Below are 14316 nucleotides of genomic sequence, written 5' to 3'. Positions count from 1 at the left end.
TGAATGTGTTTCATGTTTATCATATATGTGTATGTGAGTGTATGTCTATGACTAAACGTATATTTTGTCGTCAAATTGAAAACTAACTGTAACTGTAACTGTAACTACAAACGCTATTAACAACAGCAGCGGATGGAAGGAAGGAGTGTAAGGACCCTCGGGCACACACACACACACAGAGAAGCCACAAAGCAAAACAAATTGTCTCATTCACTCCACATACATATGTCTCACTCTTTAACTCTATATAGATGTATCTCTGTCTCTGTCTTATCCTTAGATATACTCTAGCGTATGTATGACTGTATGTGTATACGGAAGCAAAGGCAAGCAACAAATTCGAAACTAATGGGTATTCGTATTCGAAAAAAACAAGCAAAATGCCACAAATATCTGCTAAGACACACTCACACTCACACACTAACACACACTACTAACACCCACACCAGCACCCTCCTCCCCCTAACGAAGGGAAGCGGGGCGTGGCACTATAAGACAAGGCTAAGAAACCTGAGAAACAGGCAGACAACCGAAAGCAGAAATTCAATTTTTGTGAGGAGACAGCAGAAACATAAAGCAAAAAAAAAAAAAACAAGAAAACCAACAAAAAACAAAGCAAATAAATTAAATGTTCCTTTTGAATCATAAACAAAAATTGCAAACTGAGCAATCTCAGTGCTTTATTAATCCAACAACGGCTTCCATGGGTTTGTATGAGGGGAACTGGCGGGAAAAAAGGATGCATCTTTCGACTGGGGAAAGGGACTGGGTGTGGATCCTGGATGTGGGTCTTGGGTCTGGGTCCTGTGACCAGGTCCGATTCGTTGCCCGATTCTGATCCATGCGAGGGCACGTTCGCACACAACAGGAGCGAAACGAAGGATTACGGGACTTGGGCGCCTTTTAGGGGGGCTATGGAAATTAAATAGCATTTATTGTCCAATAAAACTTTTAGTTAGTAAACTTACCAGTCAAGCTATTTTAAAATTAATTAAAATATGGTTTGAGTAGGATCTTAGTTAAGATATGTTTTTAACAGAATTTTTTATAGTGAGATGTTAGCACAAAATGTTTTACTTGCTTATTACAGTGTTTGTTTAATATCTTCAAAATTATGTAATTTTATTTGGAACTAAACCTGTCTAGATCTTCATAAATTAAAACCTGGATGTAAACTAAATAAAAATGGAATTTTATTTTATTAATAATTCATTTGCTGGAAAACAAGTAGAAAAGCTACAGTGGAGGCTGGCAGACTATGAAATACCCAACACATAAAGGATGAAATTAAAAGATAAATGGAAATAGCTAATTCGGATGAACTAATTTTGTTCAAATTAATGAAAAACTTTAATTAAACTGGAAGAAAGGCAGACGAAAATGTTGACAAATCTTACTAGGAACATGTTGAGAAACACCCATTGGTGCTGGCAACACAAGATGTTGTCAAAGTCCAACATACACGGAAACTTCATTGTCAAATAATTTCTAAGTTTATTTTAAGATTTTTTTTTAATGTTCCTTCTTATTTGATATTCAAGTCATCCATATTGAATACTCTTCACATAAATATATTCTTTTTTTCTGCCGTTTTTGGCGTTTCCCCTTGCTGTACATAAGCCGCCCCTGGACTGGGTTTGCCATCCGTGAACTCAGTCAAACATATTTGCCGTGCGTGTCAAAAACTGAGCGATGCGCATTTGTTGACCCCCACCGAGTACCCTTTTTTTCCAAAGGATACGTTTGCCACGCTCTAATTACAAAGACAGAATGGGTCCTGTCATTCGACTATGGCTTACCCTATATTTAAATAAAAATAATAATATTAAGATGAAAAGTAAGTAATTAAACGGACAAATCAGAGAGATCAACTGTGTTAAAGACAATCAAACAGTCTTAACAATAACAACACATTTTTATAAACCATTTTATTTGAAAACAACAAAGTTTATCCCTCGAAAAACTACCCACAGTGATGCCCTTCTCCCTCGGATAATGCCGGGTATACTCAATCTTTTTTTTTTTGTCCTCGCCCTCGGAACTGTCACTGGACATTCGCTTTTTCACCCGTTCTCATAACGACAAAACTTTGAGTGGCAGGCCCGCAGGATGGGCGGCTCCTCTTGCTCCGTGACGGAGATGGGGAAAAGCTGCGTTATATGCTTGCCTCTGAGACGGCACAAAAAAAAAACGGAATCAGAAAGCAAAACAAACTAAATGGGAAAATCCGGACTAAAGTTTGCTCTGGAACAACATCGTTGGCCAGCGTTGCGTGGAAAATCAGAGGCAGGCGGGAAACGGAAGTCTCCCTCGCGGATACCTCAACAGGTGGTGGCGGTGGGAAGGGGCTGGAGTAGGCAGAAGGCTCTGCGGCCATTCCATTGGATTAAGTTTTGTAATTAGCCGAGTCTGATTGAATTGGAAATCATGTTTGCGAATTAATGAGCAATTAGTTGACGCATTATGAGCGTCTGCACTATTCGAAATGGGCCTGGATTGATAAGATACAGGGATTAGCTGGTATTATGCATATATATACACCATGAATCAGGTAATGCTACCAAACTTTAAACTTGAAATATTTTTAAAGGTCAAATTAATTTAATTAGAATTTTTTATTATTATATAATGACTTAGCTAGGTACATGAAGTTAATTAAAAAAAATATTAACTAGGCAAAAATACCTTTAAATGAAAATAAATTAAGCTCTTTTATTATAAATTATCCACATTTATTATAGGAAATATGTTTAAAATCGTAGACAACATTTTATAATATAATATAATATATCTTATGATAAAGGACTCTTCTGTTAATTACAATGAGATCCTAGTTTCTTCTCTAAATTCAAAATATTTTATATTTATTTGTACTGCAATTATACAAAAGTATTTTAAATAGTTTATGTGTATGTTTTCTCTCAGAATTTAAACAAATAAAATTCAAGTAATACGAATATTATGTATAAACTGACAATTTATTTAAAAAAAAAACATTTTAATTTGTTCACTTTAAAAGTGAATATGGAAAGATCCTATTTAATCTCAATTTAAATACAAATTCAAGCTCCAAAAAATAACTAGAGTAAAAGAAAGTCATCAGAATATTTTACATAAATACTTTTCCTAACGAGTAACAATTATTCTCCCCAATGAAAAATATTTCATTTTGCAATTTGAACTATTTTGTAAAGGCTTTTCCCCTAAATATGCACAATAAATTCCAAAATCTCAATTAAAATTTAATAAACTAACATCAGAATAATGAGATTCGACTCAAATTTTTGGCTCTAAAGTGTAGGCCGCTTGGTAAACTTGTGGGGATGGCTCTGGGCCCTTTGGCAGGCATAAATCAGAATTCGTGATTGAGTTTATCGCAGCATTTTGGCATTTTAATCTATTTAGCATTTAATTGGCAGCCAAATGACCCGGCCCCGAGACTATGAAATATGCAAAACGCTTTTTAAATCATTTAAACGGCTTTATTATTTATGAATTGCGATGATTTGTGGCACTATTGGCCGGCCTTTGGGCCGGTATCGATTGCCGTCGCGGCACTAAACCAATTAAATGTGAGTAAACATAACCAGCCACGATGATCGAAATGTTAGATTGCGCCGCAATATATACACAATTTTTATCCTGTGGCTTTCACAGTGCATTTTTTACCCGCCATTTTCAACTCAATCGGTTTAATTGTTTATGCAGTCCGCGTTTGCCCGGAATGTTAAACAAATTGCGGTATTGCGGACATATTGCATTTTTATCTGCCGTGTATTATGGCCTGGGTTTTTTTTCACCGCGTTTAATTAAAATGATGTACAAACTCTCATGCTGAGTATATGCACCAAACATACTGCATATAGACGTCGAAACCACAAAATAAATAGATTGCCCAGGAAGGTCCAGGTCCAGAGCTGCAGCGATTATGTCTACGGCCTGGTCAGTAGTCTGAATTGTTATTGCAGCTTCCAGTTATCGGTGTGGATTTTACATTTGATTAAACGTAAATATTGTAGGAAAAACAACGAGGAGCTCTGCCAATTGCCGGCCAGAGAGTTCATCAATTTGGCAGCAAAAACTGCTGCATTCTGCGGCTGTTTGTTGGTAGTTTACACGCTTTCCTCTAGCATTAATTAAAATTTCACGCCAGGCTGCTCGGGGAGCAACAATAACCACTGGAATAACTCAACTTGATAGACGACGAGGCCCGCAATTAAGCATTCAGGAGGGGCCAAGGGGCGTGGCGCCCAAGATCGAATCTAAAGTTGTGTGTCTGCCACATCGACAACACAACAGTTGGCCAACTTATCGCCCGGCCAGACACCAAACACGAAAATACCGAGTGGCAAAAACCAAACAATTGCAGCTGCAACATTTCGCCAGTTGGTTGAATTATTTTTGTGGGTGGGTTTGCTGGGTTGCCCAGTGATGGCACTGATGGGTTTCCAATCAAATAAAGTAGCTAGATTTTTTGTGATTTTTTGTGGGTACAACAATGAAAGTAAAATACAAAATATCTCAAAAACCTGACGTTTATGAAATTTGAGTCCAACTAATAAAAATCCTTTGGAGAAATGTATTTTGGATCTTGGTTTTGCGATTTTTTTTAATTTTGACGGCCTGTGTTTTACTACATATGTCAAATCCAAACTATTGCCGATCTTTAAGGTTTGCTTTTGCCTTCGCATCGACACTTAGGATTCCCAACGGGTTCTAGCTTAGATACCAAGAAAATAATCGATAGTTAGCTAGTTGTCTGATGATTTGGGTACTTGTCTATTGACAAGTTCTTTTTGTTGTTATTGACCTCTGATTTTTATTAAATCGAAGACGACTAAGGCCTGAAGCCTACAGAACACCATTCTGAAATGTATATATTTTATATGATCGATTTCCAATGATTTAAAACTGTAAGGGTATACAAGCTTAGGCGTGTCACAGCTAGGCTCCTTTTTTTGTTCCGCTTCAGTTAAATGTTGAATCAACAAATAAATTAATTTTGTCAATTACAATATTCAATGAACTACAAAGTAATTTTAGTGACATTACGATTAGAGTAAATGGTTCTCAGAGTATCATCATTAATAGTACATCTAAATGTTGCCCTATTACAAATGGGTTTGAAATCAAATCGATAAAGTTTTTCAACCAGTTCTCGTGAATTTATCACCACAAAATGTTTAATAAAAACTGCGGCTCTTTCATTGTCTGTCTGGTGGCTGGATACTTACTCAGCGGGGTACAAAGTCTATAAAAACTCATAGAAATCATCCTTTTACTAAATCTTTTTGTATTGCAGTCTCAGGCCCTAGTAGAGTTTACTAATGTCTAATGTGAAGCTTTGGATAGGGAATTTGCAAGCTTCGAATATTGCCTTTTGAAATCCATAAATCGGACCTACAAGTATGTGACCCTAAAAAATAGACTCTTCCAGGTTCCGATCACCGACGTTAAGGTATGTCATATGAACCTTACCAATTGTTATAATATTGTTTCTTTTTTTACCATTTAGGTTAACATTGCAATGTATAAGCGACTTAATGGCTTAAAGCCCTTCCTGTACAATGTGACAGTTGACGCATGCAAGTTCTTAAAAAACCCTAAGTCTAGTCCGGTGGGAAGTTATTTTTATGGCTTTTTTAAGAGCTATTCCAACATGAATCACTCTTGTCCTTTTGACGTAAGTAATCCATATAATTTTGAGAATCGATTATAATTCACAATAAAATTGCTTTAGCATGATCTGGTGGTGGATAAACTATCCTCCGAGTTCGCGAACAATCGGTTAACAAGACTGTTGCCCTTCCCCGAGGGCAGCTACATGGTTCAAAGCGACTGGTATGCATATGGCATTAAGAGGTCTGAAGTTAGACTTTATTTTACTCTTTCATGAATAGTTTTCATAAAATTTTATTTAGAAAAAGTGATAGAATAATACGTATTTACCTATTTCCGTAATTTTTCCCTGGTTTGTTTACTTGTGCATAATAATGTCTATCTGGATACAGGATCCACATATTAATACACTAAAAACTGTAATTTTTTAGCTTTAATTAGTCTCTACCATAGACTACATATATTTCTATATAAATACCGTTTTAAGATGCCTATTAAATATAAATATAATTCATTGAAAACTGTTATCCTGCAATAAATGTGTTTCAATTTATTAAAATCGTCCTCTTAAGTATACAGACTTCTGCTCTTAAAGTTAGCCTAACTTCCTGTTGTTATTTTTGTTCACACGTGTCTGAAATATTAAAATAAAAAATAATTAATATTCAGTTGACTCTTGAATCAGAACTTGAATACAATTACAATTCACAATTATAATGTTTAGTGAAGTGTAAATACTCGTTGGATAACATGATTTATTGAAAATACTGTACTTATACTGTATATTACCGACCATTATTGTAAAGGGGTTTTGCTATTTATATACATTTCCCTGTTATTATTAATTATCTTTAAAAAATCAAATCATTGAGAAGACAAACGCAATCTAAAGATCCATTTAATGCAGTAATTGATAATGGATCCACACTCCGATTTGAATGGCAAATGTTAAGTAATCATGACAACTAAATCTAAATGCTTTTTCCATGAAAAATAGCAATATATATTGTTTAAAATATTGCAATTTATGGTTCAGTTCTCGTGAATATTTCAATACATAATGATGGACCGCTTTCTCGTTGTCTGTCTGGTGACTGCCTGCTTGGCCAGCGGGGTACAAAGTTTACAAACCAGCAAATAAAATAATACTTTCAGTAAAGCTATCTCAATTTTAGGCTCACTCCCTGGTAGAGTTTACGAATATCAAGTGTAAAACTACGGATAACCAGTTTGCAGACTTTGCAATTTGTCATTTGACTACTACTTACAAATACGTTACTTACAAATACGTTACTTACAAATACGTTAGCGTAAAAGTGCGGCTCTTTAAAGTTCCGATTACCAGAATTAAGGTATTGCATAAAATCTTATAGAAACGGTTGTAATATCTTTGTTTTTTGTTTAGATAAACTTGGGCTTATACAAGCGACTTAATGGCCTAAAGCCCTTTCTGTACAATGTGACCTTTGACGGCTGCAAGTTCATGCAAAGCAAAACTTCCAATCCGGTTGCAAGATATTTTTATGAATTCGGCAAGGACTTTTCGAATATGAATCACACTTGTCCCTACGATGTAAGTAGTCGAAACAGTACCGTCTATGAACTCTAAAGACTCTGCAATTGTTGTAGCATGATCTGATCGTGGATAAGGTTTCCGCAACGGATATGAACCATCGTATAACCCGAGTCCTGCCCTTTCCCGAGGGCAGCTACATGTTCCAAAGCGACTGGTATGCACAGGACATTAAGAGGGCTGAAGTTAAACTATATTTAACGCTGTCATAAATATTTTATATACGTTTATTAAAGAAGCAGTCTTATTTTATCATTAAAGGAATAAATTTAATTTAATATATGAACAATATATATAAATTAAATATAAAATCACTCATAAAAGGTAATATAACCTATGTATAGCTAGACTTTGCTTGGAAATCGCCAAATTGGCCCAACAGATGTTTCGACTATTGATAAAATACAATGGCAGGAACCGTTTACAACTTTCGACCGTTTTACAACTAACAAAGGGTCACAAATCAAGTCGGACCGAGTCGTAGTCGCCGGGGGTTGCCGCCGACGCCGACGCCGACCCCGACTCTGGATCGTGACTAACCGGAAGTTGCCATGTGCAAGAATTCCGCCCGCCACCAGAAACCCCCAACTCCTAATCCCGCCCAGTTTCCTCATCCTTTTACAGCTTGGGCCGCCTGCAGTGTTGCGATTTAATTAAAGCGCCATTAAGTCAGCAATTAACAACAACAACAACAATAGCAATGACGGCAGCAGCAGCAACAACAAAAGCGACAGCAACAATAGCAGTGGCAGCGACAACAACAAAGGGGCAAACAACTTTAGCGCCCTGATATTTATACCCTTTCCAAGGGGTGACATTGAAGTATATAAAATGAAATATTCTGGGTAGCTCCAGAAATCACCTTAAAAATATTGCTAAAAATATTCCATAATAGAATTTGCAAAGTTCTTCAAACTCAAGGTCTAGTCGCGGTTTTGGCCAAGAACAACAAAAATAACTTGTCAATAGATAAGCATCAGCTGTGGTTACGATCGTTTCATTGTCGCTACCCAAATCATCAGACAACTTGCTAACAATCTCTAATTTTCTTAGTACTCTAAACTAGAACCCGTTGGGAATCCTAAGCGTCAATGCGAGGGAAAAAGCAAACCTCGAAAATAAGAAAATATTTTTAATTATCGCATATAATGTAACATAATTTTAGAGATTGTTCAATTAAATTAAATTAAAGATAATACTTATAACTCATTTTATTCGCTTGTTCGTTTTGTACATAGTTCCCATTAAAACTTTCTCTTTAATTAAATCAAATAAATGAAAAGGGTATCCCAATTTCATTTAGCTAACTTACTTTACTTCCTTTCTGGTGGCTTTTCCCTTTGTTTTGGCCCTTTCATTATGTTTGCTTTGCTTTGTTGCTGCTGGCGCATTAAACTCTTTTTTTAGCCACGTTATCGCTTAGAGAATTCATTAGCAATTGCAGGGGGACATTCATTGGGTCTACAAACCATTTTGCATATCACAAAATAAAAAGTAATAATGAAAAAACAACGTTGAAAACCTGGCAAAGGACTCGTACATACACAAATCCAAAGGCAAATGTTGGGGGAAAAGTTGCAACCCTTTGAGGTTTGCCGACAAACTGCATCTGGCGACGCAACCTTTTCGCCACAGTGGCCAAGAAATTCCAAATGGGCTCCGGAATTTATAGGAAGTCTTGGGAAAAATACCTTCTTTAAGTAACCCTCATAATTTTTAACTTATTTAACAAAACATATTTAAGAAAAGTAAAAATTCCTGAATTTAAAATCAGCATTTTAAAAATGTAAGCTATTTAGATAAGGAAATAATTGTTGACAAAAAATTAGGTTTATCTCAAAATAAAAGCTGGCTTCTAAATTAAGTTAGCTTAGGTATAAAATATATTATATATTTTATATATTTTATATAATATATTTTATACATTTTAAAACATTTTAGGGAAATATAATTTTTATAGTACTAAAATAACAACATAAGCTACATAGTTAAAAATGCTGGAAAAATAAAAAAGAAAATATTTTTAGAAATTATATTTTACTTGTCATAGAAAAATATAAAGTTAACTAATAGTAAAAGTTTAACATTTGACGTCAATTAATGAGAACTTTGGAAATTCTGTGAAACAAACAAACGTTAATTCGCAGCACATGTAATTAATTTTATATTCTATGAACTTTACAGTCCAAAACAATAAGCAAAACAACAATTAACCACTTCCTCCACCCACTAAAAATGTTTCTCAATGAGAAGTTTTGCCAAATTTAATTATTTTGAAATAAATGCAATTTTGTTAAAAGCACACATCCAGCTCTGTTGACTTTCAAAGCAAATATCCATGATTTAAGCAATTGTTCTTGAGAATATTATTTTGTAAATTAAATATACAAATGTAGCAAACAATTGTGTTATTAAATTTAAAACATAAAAAAAATAAAGCACACTTGATATGATGGAGAAACAGCAAAAGACTTAATAAAGAGCACTTCAATATGGGAAATTCCTTTAAATTCCTCAAAATTATGCGAATGAAAAGAGTCGGGTGCCATCGTGTGGATTATTATTTCGAATTTTCATTGCTTAGCATAGCAACTAAACTCGTATTTTTGGGTCTGCTCAGGGGGAATGGGTGTTGGGGTGATTTCACAGCACAAAAAGCACATTAAAAACATGGAAAATAAAATAAACCAGCCGCTGCTGCTGCTGCCATTTTCCACTTTTCCCCTAATATTTGACTTTGTTCTTGCCGTTTCGACGAGAAACTTTTATTAGGGGTACGTGTCAGGGTTGCCATGTGTGCGGAAGTCGGGGGGATGTTTAGGGTTAGCTTCGAATGAACTGAAACTGTCAAAAGTGCACATTCCGCTCTTGACATTTTTCCAAAGCGCAGCTTGAACTGTGGCCCCCGGGCAAGCAGTGGGCAGGAGGGAGAAGGGAGAACGGTGTGAGCTGATGTCGCTCCAGCGATTGGCATTGAAAGCGCAAATGAAAGGGAAGTCCCCATTTTGAGTGGCACTGGCAGCTTGCGATGGAATCCCAGGCCCAGACACACATCCCAGGGGGTGGAACCAGAAAGTACCAACGCGACGGCACGCGTCCTTCCGCCCCCGGGGGTAGCCACCCCTCGCTCTCACTCTCACTCTCCCTCTCTCTCTCCATCCATTTTCCTGTCGAACAGTTAAAAATGGCAAAACGACAACGAGGCATAAACCCAGAAATTTGCTCTCTGTACGTTTATTGCTTTTAAATTTGCCAATTGTCGAATCTGGCGTTTGTAAGTGCATGTGGGTGAGTACACAGGAAATAATTCAAAGGCGTTTTTTAGTTTTAAAATAATGTAACAGAGATGTTCATAACTTTTAACTCGCTATTCAAAATTTCTTGTAAAAAGGTATAAAAAAAATATCAGTATACCTAATATTACTGCTCGAAACCCTTATGGCGAAACCCTTATGATCAATTGACTGCTTTCTCAAGATTCCTCTTCCGAAGACCAAAAGATCAGTCTCTCTTCGGATGTTATTGCACTTAACTGTGCTCAAAGAGACAAAATTCAAAGCTTTCTGAGAGTGCTTTGCAGCAACGCTCTCTCGTTCGCTACTAAGCATTCTAAAGAGAGACATTATCAAGGTTCAAACTGAGACATACTCTCTATTCCGTTAACAATCGGACTAAAAAGTAAAACCCTGCCAAATAGCCAAAATTACGATTTTCAAGAGGTTTCTTAGGCTCATTTCTCATCCTACAACTTTCTTAGAAATATATCCCTTCGTATTACATCCACTATTTCCTTAAGTGTATCTGATTTCCCCGTCCGATGTGGGCCTGTCCGTGTAAGTCTACTGCAAATTGCTTATCAAGCGAACGCATGTAACAGTCAAACTGAAACTGAAAAGAGGGCTCCGGCCTCGGCCTCGGCCAAAGCAAAAGCAAAAGCAGCCCTTAATTTGGCCAATTTAAAAATGGAAATCGATTCCCCCGAGTGCCGGGGATGTGTCAATAAAATGTGATTAACAAGTTGCTGCACAAAATGCCAGGACATGGCACTGCAATCGGATAATGGTGAAACTTTTGCCCGACATTCATTCCCTCCGGCATTTGCTCCCCCAATGCGTGGTATTGTGACTTTTTTACTCCAGTATCCTTGCGGAGCGTGGCGAATTATCCTTTCATAAGTGACAAATACGTCCACCCTTATCAGCGCGACGGCTGCTGCAAGTAATGAGGTTTTATTCCAAAGCAAGTGACTCCCGGGTATCCTGGTCCTGGTAATTTGCAATAAATATGCAGCAGCAAACAGAACTCCAGACCCATATCCATCTCCCAAAGCTCTGGCACAAGTATATAGACTACAATGGGGTGGATACGGTACCCCTCCAGTGTGCTGTTGAATTCCAGGACTGCATTCCGACGGAAATTCATCATCACCAGCATTCAGCAGCTGACAATGAAGGAAATAAGCTCCGCACTTAATTAGAGACGAGGAGAACTCCGCCAGTTCAAACAATGCCAGATGCCAAATGATAGTTTGTAATTCGCCAGCTTAAGACAGCTTACAATGCTGATACTTTTAGCAATGAATTGCCATCGAAATGCGTTATGTACATGTTTAATTGCTTGTCTCAAATTATGATAACTGTATTTAAGCAAAAGGTAAATTAATCTCTTGTTGTTCTCGTCTCAAATTATCAAAACTAAGCTTAAGCAGAACGAACTTAATCCCAGATTAAATACAATAAAACTCCTTTCTGAGCAAACATTTGTGTAATTAAAAGTGAATGGGAATAATGAATGCCATTGCTCCTTTGTTTTATTAATTGTTTAATTAGGCTAAATCACTTTTTGCATAAATATCCTTGCGCCATAATACAAGTATCTAATGATGTTTAATTTGTAAGCTGATACAAACAGCATTAATTTATGCTACTTTTGATGGTGTATATATTTCACTTGTCACTTGCACATATTTAATTAATATTGAATGCATTTTCTGTTTGTGATTTGCTAAAGGCCTCAAGGCTATTATTAGGACTTATTGAAAGCCTCTGTCTTTCATAAATATAATCAAACTAAAGTTGAAATGCACCTGAAAAGGCAAAGGCAGGAAATGCATTCAAAGGGATTCTCTGACTAAAGTTATGTTTGGTCAGTTAATATTTTTCTTTCTTTTTAATAACTTATATTTGCCAGAATCAAATACAGACAATCTAATATAACAAATGGTACTTGCTTTCCAAGAAACTAGGCAATCTCTTCCACACTTGTGATGAATGATCAATGATGAACAGTGAATAGTTCCAGAGATATCTCAACTTGGTTTCAACTTGATAAGAAACACCTCAGATACTGCCAAAATAAAAATGTTATCTAGGCTAAAGTACTTCCAGTTAACACCCAGTATCATTCGTCTGAAATCTGCAAGTGTGATTTCTTGCCGATTTGCAATTATACCTATAATATATATATTCTTTGAGGGCTTTGCGCTCAGCTGATAAGCGAAAATCTTTTCCTGGAAGGTTGCGAAGCCCAGAGAATATCGGAACTGGCTTGTTTTGCACCGCAGCGGCGTCAGGTGTGACTCAGGTAATCTTATCGCGGAATGAGATTGCCGTTTCAGGGGGGTTTCTTTTACTTTGATTTTATTTTGCACTATTCTGCTGGCTTTTGCTGCGATACCCCACTCTGCCCCCGCATCGGGCAGGTGCGATAAGCCCCGTTACAGGCAACAGAAGTTAATTAAAAGCGAAACGCTTCTGTAAACAATGTCTCACCGCCAAGCGGCGTCCTATAAAAGCAGCGGCGATGACAACAGCTGACACCAAACGAACCGTAACCTCCAACATGCGCAGTCTACTGATCCTCTCCGTTGTCCTCGCCGTGATCCTCGGCGGACACGCCTACAGCTCCAGCTGGGGACGCCGCACCAACAGCGACTACCTGCTCTCTCGCCAGACGGAGATCCGCAATCCCATCAAGAACAACTACTGGAACGTGAACGTTGAGTTCCCACGTGCCGTAAGTTTGCCTATCTGTCGGGTTTCCTTGTGAAATGTACTAATTGAAGCTCTGCCTCTTTTAGGGCACTGTCAACTACTACAACATCTCGGCCATCTTTGTCTACGACAACTTCAAGAACAGTTCCGGTGCCGCTCCCAGTCTGTGGTCCGGCGGTCCCGGCTACCGCTTTGCCACCATCAACCTGCGCGGCCAAGTCAGCCGCGGCATCAACTCCACCATCGAGATCTGGGGACGCTAAGTCTGGGAATCTGGGAATCTGCAATAACCGAATAAAACTCTAGCTTTGATATCAAATGGAATCGAAAAAAAACATTTGTTTTTTAATTATAATTGATGTACTAGTACTATATCATAATCCCCCTTTCTAAAGTCCGCAAGACATCATTTGGTTTACTCTCCTAAGGTCCCTTGGTTTTAGAAATGATCTCTCGCTTTGCCTGCAATATACAAGGAGTAGCAAACAGGAGTTCGTTTTTATCTGAACTCTTTGAGATTAAAAACTTCAAATTCGAAAGCATTTTTCAAAAATATATTGTGCACCTTGTTATGTGGGTGCCCTATCACTCTCCCTATCTCTCTCTCTCCCTATCTATATATATATATCTCTCTTTCTCGTTCCTTCGCAATGTACAAGCAATAGCAAACGAGAGCTCCGTTTTTGGTGCTCTTTAAGAGAGCTTATTGAGTACAATTGGGCAGAATCACAAGAGAGAAAGAAGCACCTCCTCTACTATTAGAGAGAGGACGTGTTGTCTTCTAAGCTAAATGTACGATGGTATTATGGGTAGTATTGAAATTAACGTTGATTAATAAAATTTATTTCGAAAAAGAAAGAAAATCTAAGTAAAATAAAACACAAATATTATTAAATAAATACATATTTAGAGCATCTTAGGCGAGTGCGATTGAGATAGATATCGAATTTAGCCATTATAATTCCCAAGTAGAAGCTTACATTTTAAAAATATAATATAATAAAGTTCTGCAAATGAAAATAAAAATTAAGGTGGAACAATTTTTTATATATCTGAGCGTTAATTTGGCCAATAGGGAAGCTGTAGTACAAAGGTAAATCATATGTGAATGTATGATTAACTTAAAACAAT

At 37.0% G+C, this 14316-nt stretch overlaps 2 protein-coding genes and 1 pseudogene across 2 annotated transcripts; all 3 read left to right on the top strand.

The window, feature by feature from the left end:
• The first annotated feature begins 2217 nt into the window (after positions 1 to 2217).
• Positions 2218 to 5896, top strand: LOC108080865 (uncharacterized; annotated as a pseudogene).
• Positions 5897 to 6679: 783 nt separating this feature from the next.
• On the top strand, positions 6680 to 7404 carry LOC108080866 (uncharacterized). The gene is made up of 4 exons (XM_017175769.1): positions 6680 to 6733; positions 6795 to 6971; positions 7025 to 7192; positions 7249 to 7404. The coding sequence occupies exons 1-4, from the start codon at positions 6680 to 6682 to the stop codon at positions 7402 to 7404; spliced, it is 555 nt and encodes a 184-aa protein (XP_017031258.1).
• Positions 7405 to 13002: 5598 nt separating this feature from the next.
• Positions 13003 to 13782, top strand: LOC108080952 (probable salivary secreted peptide). Its single transcript, XM_017175864.3, has 2 exons — positions 13003 to 13207; positions 13272 to 13782. The coding sequence occupies exons 1-2, from the start codon at positions 13034 to 13036 to the stop codon at positions 13446 to 13448; spliced, it is 351 nt and encodes a 116-aa protein (XP_017031353.1). The 5' UTR covers positions 13003 to 13033; the 3' UTR covers positions 13449 to 13782.
• Positions 13783 to 14316: the final 534 nt, after the last annotated feature.

The sequence above is a fragment of the Drosophila kikkawai genome, chromosome 2L (assembly GCF_030179895.1).
Source record: "Drosophila kikkawai strain 14028-0561.14 chromosome 2L, DkikHiC1v2, whole genome shotgun sequence".
NCBI classification, from domain to species: Eukaryota; Metazoa; Arthropoda; class Insecta; order Diptera; family Drosophilidae; genus Drosophila; species Drosophila kikkawai.
Note: the sequence above shows the minus strand (reverse complement) of the source record. Positions and strands in the feature narration are given on the sequence as shown.

Coding starts and splice junctions, on each gene's coding strand:
- LOC108080866 (XM_017175769.1), top strand. CDS start 6,680: ATGATGGACCGCTTTCTCGTTGTCTGTCTGGTGACTGCCTGCTTGGCC. Junction 6,734..6,794: donor CTGCCTGCTTGGCCAGCGGG/GTACAAAGTTTA, acceptor TCTCAATTTTAG/GCTCACTCCCTGGTAGAGTT. Junction 7,193..7,248: donor ATCACACTTGTCCCTACGAT/GTAAGTAGTCGA, acceptor CAATTGTTGTAG/CATGATCTGATCGTGGATAA.
- LOC108080952 (XM_017175864.3), top strand. CDS start 13,034: ATGCGCAGTCTACTGATCCTCTCCGTTGTCCTCGCCGTGATCCTCGGC. Junction 13,208..13,271: donor ACGTTGAGTTCCCACGTGCC/GTAAGTTTGCCT, acceptor TGCCTCTTTTAG/GGCACTGTCAACTACTACAA.